The 14,591-nt window shown below is 38.6% G+C and overlaps 1 protein-coding gene across 1 annotated transcript in view; it reads left to right on the top strand.

Annotated features, from left to right (window-relative positions):
- Positions 1 to 9,239, top strand: part of kif3a (kinesin family member 3A) — a 55,393-nt gene extending 46,154 nt beyond the window's left edge. Inside the window, exons 15-17 of the mRNA XM_048543270.2 lie at positions 233 to 301; positions 2,682 to 2,809; positions 4,204 to 9,239. Of these exons, the coding sequence (XP_048399227.1) occupies positions 233 to 301; positions 2,682 to 2,809; positions 4,204 to 4,252 (246 nt within the window). The 3' untranslated portion in view covers positions 4,253 to 9,239. The remainder of the gene's footprint in view (positions 1 to 232; positions 302 to 2,681; positions 2,810 to 4,203) is intronic.
- Positions 9,240 to 14,591: the final 5,352 nt, after the last annotated feature.

Below are 14,591 nucleotides of genomic sequence, written 5' to 3'. Positions count from 1 at the left end.
TTTTGAAGATTATTCCAACAATTCTTGCTTTGAAGCATTCATATTGCTAACTTTCAACAATTCAACTCCCTACAACCAGCTTTACTGTGATTCCAATACTAGTATGCAGCAAATGGTCTGCAAATTTTTTCACAGTTTGTTATGTTTAAGTGCGTCCCAAAGAATTAGTTACAGTACCTGTTAAAGCTTTTAAGTTCGTTTTAACTTTTAACTTTTTTTCTTTTATTTGTAGAAATGTGTCGCTTACACAGGTAACAACATGAGAAAACAGACTCCAGTAGCAGACAAAAAAGAAAAAGATGTGAGTTTTGAATTCTTAGCTTAAAGGAAACGTTATCATCTAAATAGCTTCCTTTCTTTTCCCGTCCACCTTCACCTCTGCTGGTCCACCTCCATCCCACAACATTATTTATGAATTTTTAAATACGAATGAAGTCCAAGAAATTATTACATTTACTGGAATTAGCTTCTTCCTTGATCTCCTGGCTCTATCCATCATTGAATCTTTGATGGAGCCAATATCAGAAAGTGCGAAAGCTCAAATTGATATGGTAAGTGGATAATTTAAATTGCAATCATTGGCAGATGTGCCCACTTTGAGCTGACTGGAAGATCTGGGCCAGTAGAATTTAAACTTCTCCAAAAAAAAGTTTGCAAACATTTAAGTTTTGAGCTTAGTGTTATGCCTTACTGTGTTTAGCAATTCTGGATGGGACCTAAACTCATTACACAGTATCTTTTACATTACCTGAAACCACCTGTATCAACCTATAAGTGGCAAAGGAACTCTGTCCTTAGTCACCTGGCAGAAATTGCATTCTTAGTTGATAGAAAGAATTAGAACCAAAAATAGATATAGCATAATATTGAAACAATGATATAACATCTTGGCTTAATGGTAAGATTTCCCACCTCTGAGTTAGAAGATTGAGAGGCGATGTGAAAATAAGCTGAGAAGTTCTGCCCACTATTTATCCCTTAACCAAGAGCACCAAAGCAGACTCACTGCTCATTGTGCTGCTGTTTGTGGGACCTTATTACGCACAAATTTACTGCTGCATCTACTAAGTAAACAAATGGCTACACTCTCGCAATTTGGGATATGCTGAAAAGTGAAAAATGTGTAAAAATGCAAGCTTTCCTTTTCTGGACAACAGAAGACTAAATAAAGATAAAATGTGAGGCTGGATGAACACAGCAGGCCAAGCAGCACCTCAGGAGCACAAAAGCTGACGTTTCGGGCCTAGACCCTTCATCAGAGAGGGGGATGGGGAGAGGGAACTGGAATAAATAGGGAGAGAGGGGGAGGCGGACCGAAGATGGAGAGTAAAGAAGATAGGTGGAGAGAGTATAGGTGGGGAGGTAGGGAGGGGATAGGTCAGTCCAGGGAAGACGGACAGGTCAAGGAGGTGGGATGAGGTTAGTAGGTAGATGGGGGTGCGGCTTGGGGTGGGAGGAAGGGATGGGTGAGAGGAAGAACAGGTCAGGGAGGCAGAGACAGGTTGGACTGGTTTTGGGATGCAGTGGGTGGGGGGGAAGAGCTGGGCTGGTTTTGTGGTGCAGTGGGGGGAGGAGACGAACTGGGCTGGTTTAGGGATGCAGTAGGGGAAGGGGAGATTTTGAAACTGGTGAAGTCCACATTGATACCATATGGCTGCAGGGTTCCCAGGCGGAATATGAGTTGCTGTTCCTGCAGCCTTCGGGTGGCATCATTGTGGCAGTGCAGGAGGCCCATGATTGACATGTCATCTAGAGAATGGGAGGGGGAGTGGAAATGGTTTGCGACTGGGAGGTGCGGTTGTTTATTGCGAACTGAGCGGAGGTGTTCTGCAAAGCGGTCTCCAAGCCTCCGCTTGGTTTCCCCAATGTAGAGGAAGCCACACCGGGTACAGTGGATGCAGTATACCACATTGGCAGAACCTCTGCTTAATGTGGAATGTCATCTTGAGGCCTGGGATAGGGGTGAGGGAGGAGGTGTGGGGGCAAGTGTAGCCCGAAACGTCAGCTTTTGTGCTCCTGAGATGCTGCTTGGCTTGCTGTGTTCATCCAGCCTCACATTTTATCTTGGAATTCTCCAGCATCTGCAGTTCCCATTATCTCAGAAGACTAAATAAACTTAGTTTTACTGCAGACATATAAATGTCATTCAATTTTCCTACAGCTTTTGTCACACTAAACTACTACACTATGGTTTATTATACATTTCAGGCTGAGATGGACAGAATTTTGGTCACAGGGAATCAAGGCATATGGGTGCAGGCAGAAAGGTGGAGTTGCATCCCAAGATCAACCATGAAAGCACAGCAAAGCAGGCCCCACGCAGTTGCATGGCTTTCTCATATATCATGTCTTTGTATGTTATATCATGTTTTATGATTTCTTCGTTGAATCACAATGGCATCTTACTGAGATGCGCAGGTGTGTTTTCAGTAAGTCATGTTAAGGCATTCGTGCAAAGCCTAATAAAAATGAAAAGTGCAGCAAGTCTTGTCTAAAGTGGAGTTTTTATTAAATGATACCATGAAGTCTATAAGTTTAAATGTACATGGTGCAACTGATTAGGCTAGTAGTATAAAATGCACTTTTCAGAAATTCTGATTACTGCTCAGAAACTCTTTTTAGTTATTTTACCTAATTCCCTATTTGAAATTAATTTTTAACTACTTTCTTTATTATCTTAGCCATTTGAAGTGGATTTGTCTCATGTTTACTTGGCCTACACTGAAGAAAGTCTGCGACAGTCATTAATGAAACTGGAAAGGCCGAGAACCTCAAAGGGAGGGAAATCCAGACCCAAGACAGGCAGAAAGTAAGGCAACAGTGTGAATATTTAATCGCATTTTTCTTTTGGTTTGATAGTGTCTTCAGCGTTTTTGTGTAGATAACCACAGATACTGGATCTTCCCTTGGGCACTTCCCTGACTTGATAGAATGTATTTATTCTCAGTATTCTGAAGTATCTCCTTAAATGTATGGCTCTGTATCTCTGTTAACGTATCCATCAACCACATTTGCCAACTCATTTTAGCAGGCGTAGCATGAGTACATTTTCAAGTACTGATAATTACCCTTATTAATGTTTAAAATAATTGTTCTGGACCCAGTATTCATCAGTATAAAGTTAAATCATGTAATGATCACTACTGAGGGCAACTTCAGTCTGAGGTCACTGACTCATCCAATCTCATTGCATAATATTAGGCCCATTGAAGCCTGTATTTTGGTCACCGTCAGACCATGCTATTCTAAGAAGCTATCCTAGATGAACTCTTCACCTAGGTACCTTTGCATATCTGCATAAGTACTGGAAAAATCAGATTAAAATCCCTCGTGGTTACTGCCGTACCTTTCTGACAAGCTCCCACAGTTTCTTCATTTGTACTGCATGCTACTGAATGGTTAGAGTTAGCATACACCACTCCCAGTAATAATTTCCTTTGTTTATCATTTCTCATCACTACCCAAACTCCTTGTGTATCCTTTCTTCCTGAACTTGGATCATCCTTGTCCATTGTGTTAATGCCATCATGTCAACTATCATGAGGAGGCATAATTTTAAGGTGATTGCGGAAGGTATAGGGATGGCGATATCAGAGGTAGCTTCTTTACCCAGAGAGTGGTGGGTGCATGGAGTGCTTTGCCAACAGTGGTAGTAGAATCAGATACATTAGGGACATTTATGTGACTCTTGGATAGGCATGTTGATGATAGTAAAGTGAAGGGTATGCAGGTTAGTTTTGATCTTAGAATAGGATAATAGGTTGGCACAATATCGTCAGCCGAAGGACCTGTACTGTACTGTACTGTCTGTGTTCTATGTTTGAATGAGAATCACCCTCCATCTTTTCCTAGCTTCCTTTCCTTCCTAAATGTCATGTATCCTTTAATATTCAGGACACAGTGTATCATTCTGCAGCCATGTTTCTATGATCACTTTCAGATCGTACTTATTTCTATTTTTTCTAAAGTTCTACCTTGTGTTGAGGTTACCCAACTAGTTATGTCACTGCCTTGCAAGGTTATGGCGAGCAGACTGGAAGGAAACAGCTGAATATCCAATTAAGTTGCAGCTGAATGAGTAATGGCAAAAGTGTCCTGGAGCATTGTCACTTTTGCTAGCATTTTAGCACTCAGTTTGGAAAGGATTAAACTGAATAAGTCATCAAAAGGCCTTTATGATCTATTTTCTTTTTCCATAATCAGGAAACGATCAACGAAATCTGAAGCTGGAATTGAAACCCTTCTTCAGTGATCAATAGATGAGACTGACTAGGTGCATGGACCAGATTTTAGATGGAAAATGTTTCCAGGAATGTGAAAATTAATACTTGTGACAAGAACAAGAAGTTGTCGCTTTTCTGAACCATGCACAATGATCTGTAAGAAGAAGGGAATTTAATACTAATATCAAAATGAAATACCAGTGAGTTTGTGACTTTTATTAGGCAATGTTCAAGTTGCTGTCAGAATGCTGGTCATGAATGTTTACAACTAAATGCTTGGGATCTTAGTGTTTAGTTGTTACTTTATTCTTCTTGACGTTGATCTTGGCTTGTATTTTGGTTGGTTTTGGTGGTGGGTAGAGAATGTACTACTGGCAGCTAAGCAATTAGTAGGAATTTGCTATCTGTGAAAGAAACACAAATCCTAATTTAACATTTTCAAATATTCCTTCAAGATCAAAGAACTTATAACAAAATCGTCAAATTTCTGGTCCGTAAATCATTTTACCGTGCTTAACCTATTCCTTCTGTCTTTCCTACAGTCAGTTTAAGAAGTACAAAGTTGACTTCTCCACTTGTTCTTTGTTTACTTTGATTTGTGTTAGCCAGGGACTTATGTGCACTTTGTACGACTGTGATGGCAAGGGATCGCAGTTCTCAAAATGCATTCCATGACTGCTGTAAAATTAGATAATTTTGAGTCTTGCTGTTAGATAGTGATTTTTTGATTAGGATAGTATATTGTGCTGCATTGGTCATTTCAGAGCACATCATGCAATCTTGAGGCACATTAGTCATCGAGTCACGCAGCATGGAAAACCTTCCTTCCATCCAAGTCAACTATATTCCCAAACTAAACTAGCCCCACTAGTCAAACTAGTCATTCCAGCACTAACCATTCTCTGCATTTTAAAAAAAAGGTGCTCCTCATGTCCTTTGTAAATCTTTCTCCTCTCACTGTGAAAAAAATGCCCTCTGGTTTTGAACTCCCACTTCTTGGGGAAAAGACCTTTGCTATTTACCTTGCCCCTAATGATTTTATAAACCTGTGTAAGGTTGGGGTGGTTGATTTGTTCACCAAGCTGGTAGGTTAGTTTGCAGATGTTTTATCACCATGCTAGGTAAAATCATCAGTGCTGTCTCTGATGAACCATAACACACTGCAGCACCCTGGAAGTGCTCAAAGCCGAAGAAGGACACCTCCATAGCAACTTTAAAAACAAGGTTACCCAAAAAGCTTAGTCTGTCAGTACTTACTCAACAGACTACAATAGGAAGATACAGCATGCCCAAATGTACTAGTCCCCCTGCCATACATCACGAATGTATCAGAAATGACGACCAGACTACTCCAGCCACTAGGAATCGTGGTAGCACAAAAACCCACGCTACACTACAAGAGCTATTGACAAGGACAAAGGATCACATACCCACAGCTAACAGGCCCAACGTTATAAATAAAATCCCATGTAAGGACTGCCACAAACATTATATCAGCTAGACCGAGAGAAACTAGCTATCAAGGTACATGAGCACCAACTAACTATCAAGAGACACAACCAGTTATTGCTTATTTCCATACACTCGGACAAAGAAGCACCAATTCGACTGAGACAATGTAACCATCCTACGACAAGCCAACAAAAGATACTCATGAGAATTCTTAGAGGCCTGATACTCAACCCAGAATTCAAAAGAATTGTGAAATAGACCCCATGTACAAACTCTACGAAGCAGAACTGGAAATGAGGCCAACCACCACATCAAACCGGACCCACATAAATAACAAGGGGGACAGACCAACGGTGCCTCATTGGAGGCGCGCTGATGATATTGCCTAGTGTGGTGACGAGACATCTGCAAACCAGCCTAACAGCTTGGCAAACAAAACAACAATCCCATCCACAACCCGGGCTACAAGTCTTCTCAAAAACTCTGTAGGGTCACCCCACAACCTCTATGCTTCACTGAAAAAGGTCCCAGTGTATCCAAGCTATTTTTGTAACTCAAACCCTCTGTTTATGGAAACATGCTGGTAAATCGTTTCTGACCTCTCTCCAGTTTAATAATATCCTCCCTATATCAAGGTAACCAGAGTTGCACACAGTACTCTAGAAGAAAAGAATTAAATGTTTTAAACTGCTGATAAAATCGTTAGTTGTGTTAAATTGTTCACCCTTCTCCACCTGGTATGCGAAACCACGGATAGAGTAGAGTGCAATGGAGAGAGTTGAGTGTGGTAGGGACTTACTAGGACCAGTTTTAGTGTAAAATGGGACCAAAAACTAGGCTACTTTGTTGAAGAAGGGTCCGAAGAAATTTGATTGTGTTCAAAATGCTGACTAATTTTGGTGACTTCCTGAGAAAAACTATTTTCACTGGTGGTTCCATATCCAAATGCGTAAGTTTGATATTCATGTAAGGAACTAAGTTAATGGAACAATTTTTTTATGGACGAGGTATTGAGAACATGGAATACTACAAGTAACAGTGATAGGAACTGAATTCTTAAGTAGCTGATCTTTTAAATTATTTAAAAATATAAAGAAAGAAGAATGAGAAAGGGCAGAAGTGTAGAACTAAGAGAATATCTATGTCCCAGAGCTGGCTCAGATGTAATGGCTTGTGTGGCCTACTTGCATAAATGTAGTTGATTGGAAGTTGAAGCAATTTACCATACGTGTGAAGAGCTATTGAGAAGCCCCCTCTGTACCGATAATTAATTCCCTAAAAGTTGCTAACACAAATGATCAAAACAGTAAACCAACACTTCACAGCAAAGAACCTGACATGCACATATGTAGTTCGACCAATAATGTTAGCATCTTAAATCTCCAATCCATTGACTCTACAGTAGAAGCGCAGGATTTGCTGTTATTAGCTTTGAAAAGTGCCTGCAACTTTTATAACAGGAAGAACAAATCAGATATCTCACTTGTGCATTCCTTTGTTACATTTGTTAAAGGAAAAGCAATTTTTGTTTGGGAATGTAACAGGTTCTGGTTGGAATTTTTACTCTGCAGCAATATGGAAGGAATAGAAAGTAACCATGAAAAATGGTAAACTCTACAAACAAAAAAGTTTGTCAGGAATCGCAAGACCTGTGCTTCTGTTATGACTGACATTATACTATATTCTTAATGGTTATGAGGGTGCCCTGCTTCTTAAACAGTATGTAAAGTGACAAACAGACAAACTTTAGCCTAGTTAATAAAATGTGAGGCTGGATGAACACAGCAGGCCCAGCAGCATCTCAGGAGCACAAAAGCTGACGTTTCGGGCCTAGACCCTTCATCAGATGCTGCTGGGCCTGCTGTATTCATCCAGCCTCACATTTTATTATCTTGGATTCTCCAGCATCTGCAGTTCCCATTATCACTGATACAAACTTTAGCCTAGTGTTCATCACCTATTCTGAGAACTCAGGTGGTACTTGCTGCTATAAATGTGATAAACAAAAGGTTGTAAGTGCACACGAAAGCTGATCCATAACCGGAATTCATTCTTTGTTGGTTCCATTTTTTGACATACATCAATGAGCCATTGTTGGTTCTTTTGCACACACTGACCTCAGAAGTAAATTTGATTATTTTGTCTCTGACTCAGTTGGAAAGTTAATGGTTATGGAATTATAAATTTCATAATACTGCGAGAGCATTGGTTTCAAGGTCAAAATTGCAATGCATTTAGTTTTCGGGGAATATTACTTCAAAAGATGCATTGTGAAAGTCTATTCATGTATTTTAGAAACAGTAACCATGAGAGCTGCTAACTTCTAATCCATTGATATTGTACTGTACCATTGATGGTTTGAGCTGTTTCATGTTGACCATTTTTATGGAATGCTTTTAATTCCATACAATTAAAGCATTGAGTTAATCATATTTTCAATTGATCTCTGTCTGCATGATTTGCAACCATGCCAGATTGCTCTTATTTCTCTTTGCTACATATTAAGTAGCACAGGGACCATGCAGCTTGTGAGTGTTAGTTTGTAAAAGGCTAATGGAGCAACCCAGCATTCAGAAAACTAGCCAATAAATTAGATACTTTTAAAATATGAATTTAAGATCCATATTGCCAATCCATTGGGGCAACTATAAAAGGCTGGTAGGTAATATCGGTAAGAATCTGCTTACTAGCAAAGGCACTATGTCCACATTATTCTCTTCATTTGTAACAATCAAATACTGCAGTTAAACTGTTAGTACAAATACTTTGTTACAAAAAGCTTTCTTGCAAGTTCCCAATGGAGGATGCATTATTGTTAGTGAAATTCAGACCTCTGTTGTGAGTACTGCAAATTTGATCGTTTGTAGAAATGTGAAATAGAGGCTTATCTGTGTCAAACAGTTATTTTGAGATTGTCATGCAGCGTCAGACTGACAAATTTGACTATCCACTGTTTCCTCTGAATTATTTATAAATGACTGTGTTATGAACTTTAATGGAGACGTAGTATTGTATTTTCTCAACATTAATTCAGGGAAAATTATATGCTGCAGATGGTTTGCTACTTAAACACATGAAAATAGTCTTTTTTTATCTGTAAGCTAAATGTAAACTTGGCTTTGTATCCTCCTGATTAAACAACTGTTACCTTGGATTGCTGAACAAGAACGCTTACATACCCTCTCCATGTTGTGAATTTAGTAGGGAGTCTCAAATGCACAAATCAAGAAATTTATTATTGTGTTTTTATATTGTATGCATCCTGTGTCTTTCTGTTTTAAAGTTTATTGTAAAATGTTTAAAATCATTATTAGAAAGCTGCACATGTTCTGAAATCCTATTTCGATGCTGGGTTGTTTTAGTAAGATTAATAAAAGGGTCCCAAGTTGTTTGTTTTATCTCACTTGCCCTGAACCCACTTTCTAGATACTATGTTCAGAGCAGTTGAAATAAACACTTTACAAATGTCTTTTTATTTGATTATTCTTTGTAATCTATTATGTATAAATTAATCATTGAGATGTACATATGAGACCATGAATATGTATATATGCAGCATGTTAATGTCCATAAATAAAGAAATATCTATACAGTTGTGTACTTGATCATGGGTTATCTCAGCAATCTAAATAACTGCTTTGCCATTTTAATTGAAAATCCTATGATTGTTGATAACTAGTTGACTTTAAATATATTTAATGCTATCAAAACAAATTTGCATTTATGTAGCACTTTAATTGGGCCCTCAGAACATCATAAAGCACTTCACTTATAAAGTCCTTTTAAAGTGTCATCACGGTTGGATTGTAGGAAATTACCACAAACAGCGATATTTAGAAACCAAATAGTATGTTTTAGGATTGACCAGGACTCTGGTAATAACTGCCTTTTTCTTTAAAATAGTGATTTAGGCCTCTTCATGTCAACCTATAAGGCAGATATGACTTTGGTTCAATGTCAGATCTGAAAGATAGACTTTCTGGTAGCTTAACACTGCCTTGGACAGTGTATTATTATGCTTCAATTTCTTGAATTGAGCTGGAATTCATAACATTCTACCTCAAATATTTAATGGCCCTGACTCTATGCTCTGTGGGAGAGAGTTCCAAAGCCAGAATCCTTTGAGAGAAATTTTTCTCCATGAACATCATTATGTTTTGGGGGGGAAAATTCTAGACTTGTGGTACTCTTAGTATAAAGTGGTTAAGAGGTGGAATGACAAAATAAATCATGACGCACAAAGTCTGTTTCAATTCATGTGTGGATGCATGATCAGTCCATGGACAGCTTTGGGTCATCCCATGAAGTTTACCAAACCAGCCTTATCAATTATCTTTGGCGCTTCACAATATATTTTATGCCACCACATTCCAGACTTAGCTCTTATACCAGTTGTACAGCAGTCTCCAGACTTTTGTAGCTACCTTAGACTTAATATCCACAGGAATGAATTTAAATCCCATTATGGATGCATATATAAATCTCCATTTTGATATGTGACATGTAGCTACACTTTTGTCATATAACAATTCTGTACCTGGCTATACATTGCTAAATCACACACTGTATTACTATAGGCAGGTGCTTCTGCCATTTATAGCCCTAATAATGATAAATTCTGACCACCCTAGATGACTTAGATGTAATTGTAATGTTAGGTCTCTTTTTCCTGGACTTTTCTGCCAAAGAGAATTGCTTCTGTCCACCCCATTCAGTCATTTAAACATCACTTTTAGATCGCATCTTAATCTGTTTTAGAGAATACAGGCCTGGCCTTTGCAAGCTGTCCTCATGACTTAACCCTTTTTAAACTACATATTCATTGTGATAAAACTGCTGTAACCCCCTCAGAGGCCAGTATAGATTCTTGTTTAATCAACCTGTTTGCACTTGTCAAGATTGTGGTGCTGAGATCCAGTTTTTTTTTATCCAAGTTTATGTATTTCCTCAGCTAAGTGTAACTGGTGTAATTGAAAGATCAAATTTCTCTTGCACTGTCACAATGCCCATTAAGCTCAAGTGTGCATAGCACTTAGAACATGAGCAAAATACTTCCCACACCAGCTGTCCTTGTGGTTTCTCAGTTTAGTGTTAATTTAGTTGAGATTAGCTAAACTTAATTCACTGGATTCATGAGACTTCCATGGTGTTATTCTGAGTTGTGTCAAAGTCTGGTTCTGGAATTGAAAGTGTGACAAGTCATTTCATCATATTTTTTGACTGTTACAATCTTTTCAAAATACAAATCTGTTCTGTTGAAAATATAAATATGTAATAATACATAAAACTAAAAAGTGTCATCTAAAATGGATCATACAAATTGATTTTCACAGAATAGTGTTTGGTTTTAATCTTCCTTTTAAGTTACTTTTCAATCTCAAGAGTTTCCCTAACAACACTCAATATTAAGTGAGAAGGCAATCTAATCCTCGTGGAATAACAGTGGTTTGTGAGGATGTATAGCTCTGAACTGAATCAGTAAAACATCTTTAACCACAGTTGTATTCATTGAAAGTGATTTGAGGTCATTACGATGTCTGATGTTTTCTCTGTGGTGAAGGTGTGAATTATTTCATCTAGCAATTAGACATATGCATTTGCTTGCATTTACGCATCTCCATTCTGCACTTTATTTTTGAAAAGTGCCTTCTCCTGAGTTCAGTTGGGATAATATGTACACGTATACTCAACCATGTGATAATGTCAATGAGGTAACTTGTCCAATCATAACACATTACCAGTTCAAAGCTTTAAAATTTATCAAAGCTTGAACTCATTATATCATAGCTTTTCAGTAAATTGTGCCAGTAAACTGACTTGCATCTTAGTTTTCATTCCATTCCAATTGTGATGCGGTGGTCAAACCAATTTCACTTTGCAACATTCTTCTCAATATTGGTACAAATTTTCAAACCCATATTGCAGTATTCTCATTCAATCAAAATAATACATAGACAGCCCAGTTTGTTTAAAGTGAAAATTTGACTTGTAATGCTGGTATATGACTAATTTCTTTTTCTGCTTCTCTTTCATAATTGAACAAATCCGCACAAGTGTCCAATAGCAGCTCTGTCGTATGGTAGGGTGAGGTGGTCATTATATGTTGTGAGCCATTGCCATTTTTGAGATTAATTGTTTGAACAAAGAACAAAGAAAATTACAGCACTGGAACAGGCCCTTTGGCCCTCCAAGCCTGCGCCGATCAAGATCCTCTGTCTAACCTGTCATCTATTTTCTAACTGTCTGTGTCCATTTGCACCCTGCCCATCCATGTACCTGTCCAAATATATCTTAAAAGACGCTAATGTGTCTGCGTCTACCACCTCTGCTGGCAACGCATTCCAGGCACCCACCACCCTCTGTGTAAAGAATTTCCCACGCATATCTCCCCTAAACTTTCCTTCTCTCACTTTGAACTCATGACCCCTAGTAATTGAGTCCTCCATGCTGGGAAAAAGCTTTTTGCTATTCACCCTGTCTATAACCCTCATGATTTTGTAGAGGTCCCCCCTCAATCTCTGTCTTCCTAATGAAAATAATCCTAATCTACTCAACCTCTCTTCATAGCTAGCACCCTCCATACCAGGCAACATCCTGGTGAACCTCCTCTGCACCCTCTCCAAAGCCTCCACATCCTTTTCGTAATGTGGCGACCAGAACTGTACATGGGCTAACTCACAGTGGTAAATGGTTTGGTTTCAAGGAAAAAAAACCTGTTTGTGGAAACTGATATAGCTGTAAACATAAAAAATATTAGCAAGAAGTAACGTCGATTCATATAGTCTCATCTTTTTGCAGTACAGTGATGTACTATGAATAGAATAGAACATTACAGCACAGTACAGGCCCTTCGGCCCTTGATGTTGTGTCATACCGATATCAAGCCCATCTAACCTACACTATTCCATGTACGCTCATATGCTTATCCAATGACTACTTGAATGTACCTAAAGTTGGTGAATCTACTACCGTTGCAGGCAAAGCGTCCCTTACTCTTGTTAAATTTTGGTGCATTAAAATGTATAAATTTCTAATAGGACTGGACAGACCAGATGCAGAGAAGATGTTTTTTTACTTGGTTGGGAATTCTAGAAGCAGTGTTCATAGCTTTGGGGTTAGATCATTACAGCTGAACAGAGGAAGAAATTTCACTCAAAGGGCGGTAAACGTGGAATTCTCTACCACATGAGGTTGTGGAGGCTAGTGGCTGAATATGTTCAAGAAATTTGGATTTTGAAAGCATCAAGGGATACAAGGGAGAAAGGAGGACTAGGCTCGAAAGGTCAAATGACCTACTAGTGCTTCGAGTTTCTGTGGTGTGCTGGGCCCTGAGTGCTGCAGGGTGAATACCTGTGACAGTGGGATGAGGCTGTTATGTTGTTGTTGCTCCTATGTGTCTTTCAGTACCTTCTAAATGGCCTCAGTTGACCTCTGAGTAGGAAGTCTGAATTCCACCTCACCCAGACTTAACAGTACTAGGATGGGGATGTGGAAAGTGTCAGGAGGAAGACCTGGTCTTCACCCAAACTTGTCTGCCAATTTTATAGCCAATTCCCATTTCCAGGGAGCACATTAAATTCCATATGGAATGCCCTGCCTGCAACAGTTGTAGACTCGCCAACTTTAAGGGCATTTAAATGGCTATTGGATAGACCTATGGATGATAATGGAATAGTGTAGGTTAGATGGGCTTCAGATTGGTATCACAGGTCAGTGCAACATTGAGGGCTGAAGGGCCTGTACTGCGCTCTAATGTTCTATGTTCTACTATATGCTTGAGGATTTTTCAGTCGGTTTGAAAAGCCTGCTTTTCCTACTGTCAGATGCCACAAATACCTTGGCTAGGGTGCAACACTAGATCATCCACTTGAAGTCAAGAAACCTCCATTGACAAGTTCACTAAAACATCCTGGAAACTGTGTTCAGCAAATGCTGAAAGCCATTCCTTCATTGTTCACAGCAAAATCCAAAGTGATGAAAATTGTGGATTTTTTAAACAATTTAGCAAATTTGCAGTATACTTTTATCTCACTAAGTTGAAGTAATAACTCTTGCATTTAATGATTTAGTTTTCATCACTATGTCCTTGCAATCTTCTCTTGCCCAAACATCTAATCCATTTCCAAATGCCTCTAAAAAGCTTGATTTTCTCCTTCATGTATAACTTTCTTAATCAGAATCACAGAGTTGTTATGTGCATTTTTGTACTATGTCATATTGACTACTGATATCTTTTGAGGAATGTTGATCTCATCAGACCAAAGTCATCACTAATTAATTTTAGCTCTTGGCTTTCTTGTTGGTTTGATGATAGCTTTCTAGGTTTATTTAACTCCCTTTATTCATTTCTTCTTACATCATTAGTTACAAGGTAGTTGCCAATTTGACTTATTAATTTGGCCACTTCCTGCTCCAAATAGAATTATCCACGTGCCTGTTTTCTTTCCTGCATTCACAACATGCAGAATTTTTAAGATTTGTTGCAGCAGTTCTTACACTCTGTCACTATCTATACACTTGAAAGAAGTTATATTGCTTTGCATCCCTCAGACTTGTAATTTGATTTTGCAATGCAGTGGAGAGAATGAGGATCAACGTCAGTGAAATTTATGGTGGAGGATTTATTGTTAAAAAGAAACATAATAGATCTTACTTTGCAATTCTTCAATCCTGGTCAGCTTTCTATGTTGTCAAATTACTGGCAGTCAAATCTGTCCTTGACTTCACCCATTCCTGTCTTTGCAACCTCCTAAAGCCCAATAATTCTATGAGAATTCAATTCCTTCAGTTTTGGTGTTTTCTGTTGGCTTGACTTCCTACACTGTTATCAACAATGCCTTGAGCTATCTAGATGCCAAGTTCTGAAATTCTTTCGATGAATCTCTCCACCTATATTCCCTTCAAATGTTCCATTAG

Source organism: Stegostoma tigrinum, chromosome 13, assembly GCF_030684315.1.
Source record: "Stegostoma tigrinum isolate sSteTig4 chromosome 13, sSteTig4.hap1, whole genome shotgun sequence".
Taxonomy (NCBI): Eukaryota; Metazoa; Chordata; class Chondrichthyes; order Orectolobiformes; family Stegostomatidae; genus Stegostoma; species Stegostoma tigrinum.
The sequence above is the reverse complement of the archived record's forward strand: the minus strand, read 5'-3'. Positions and strand labels throughout refer to the sequence as shown.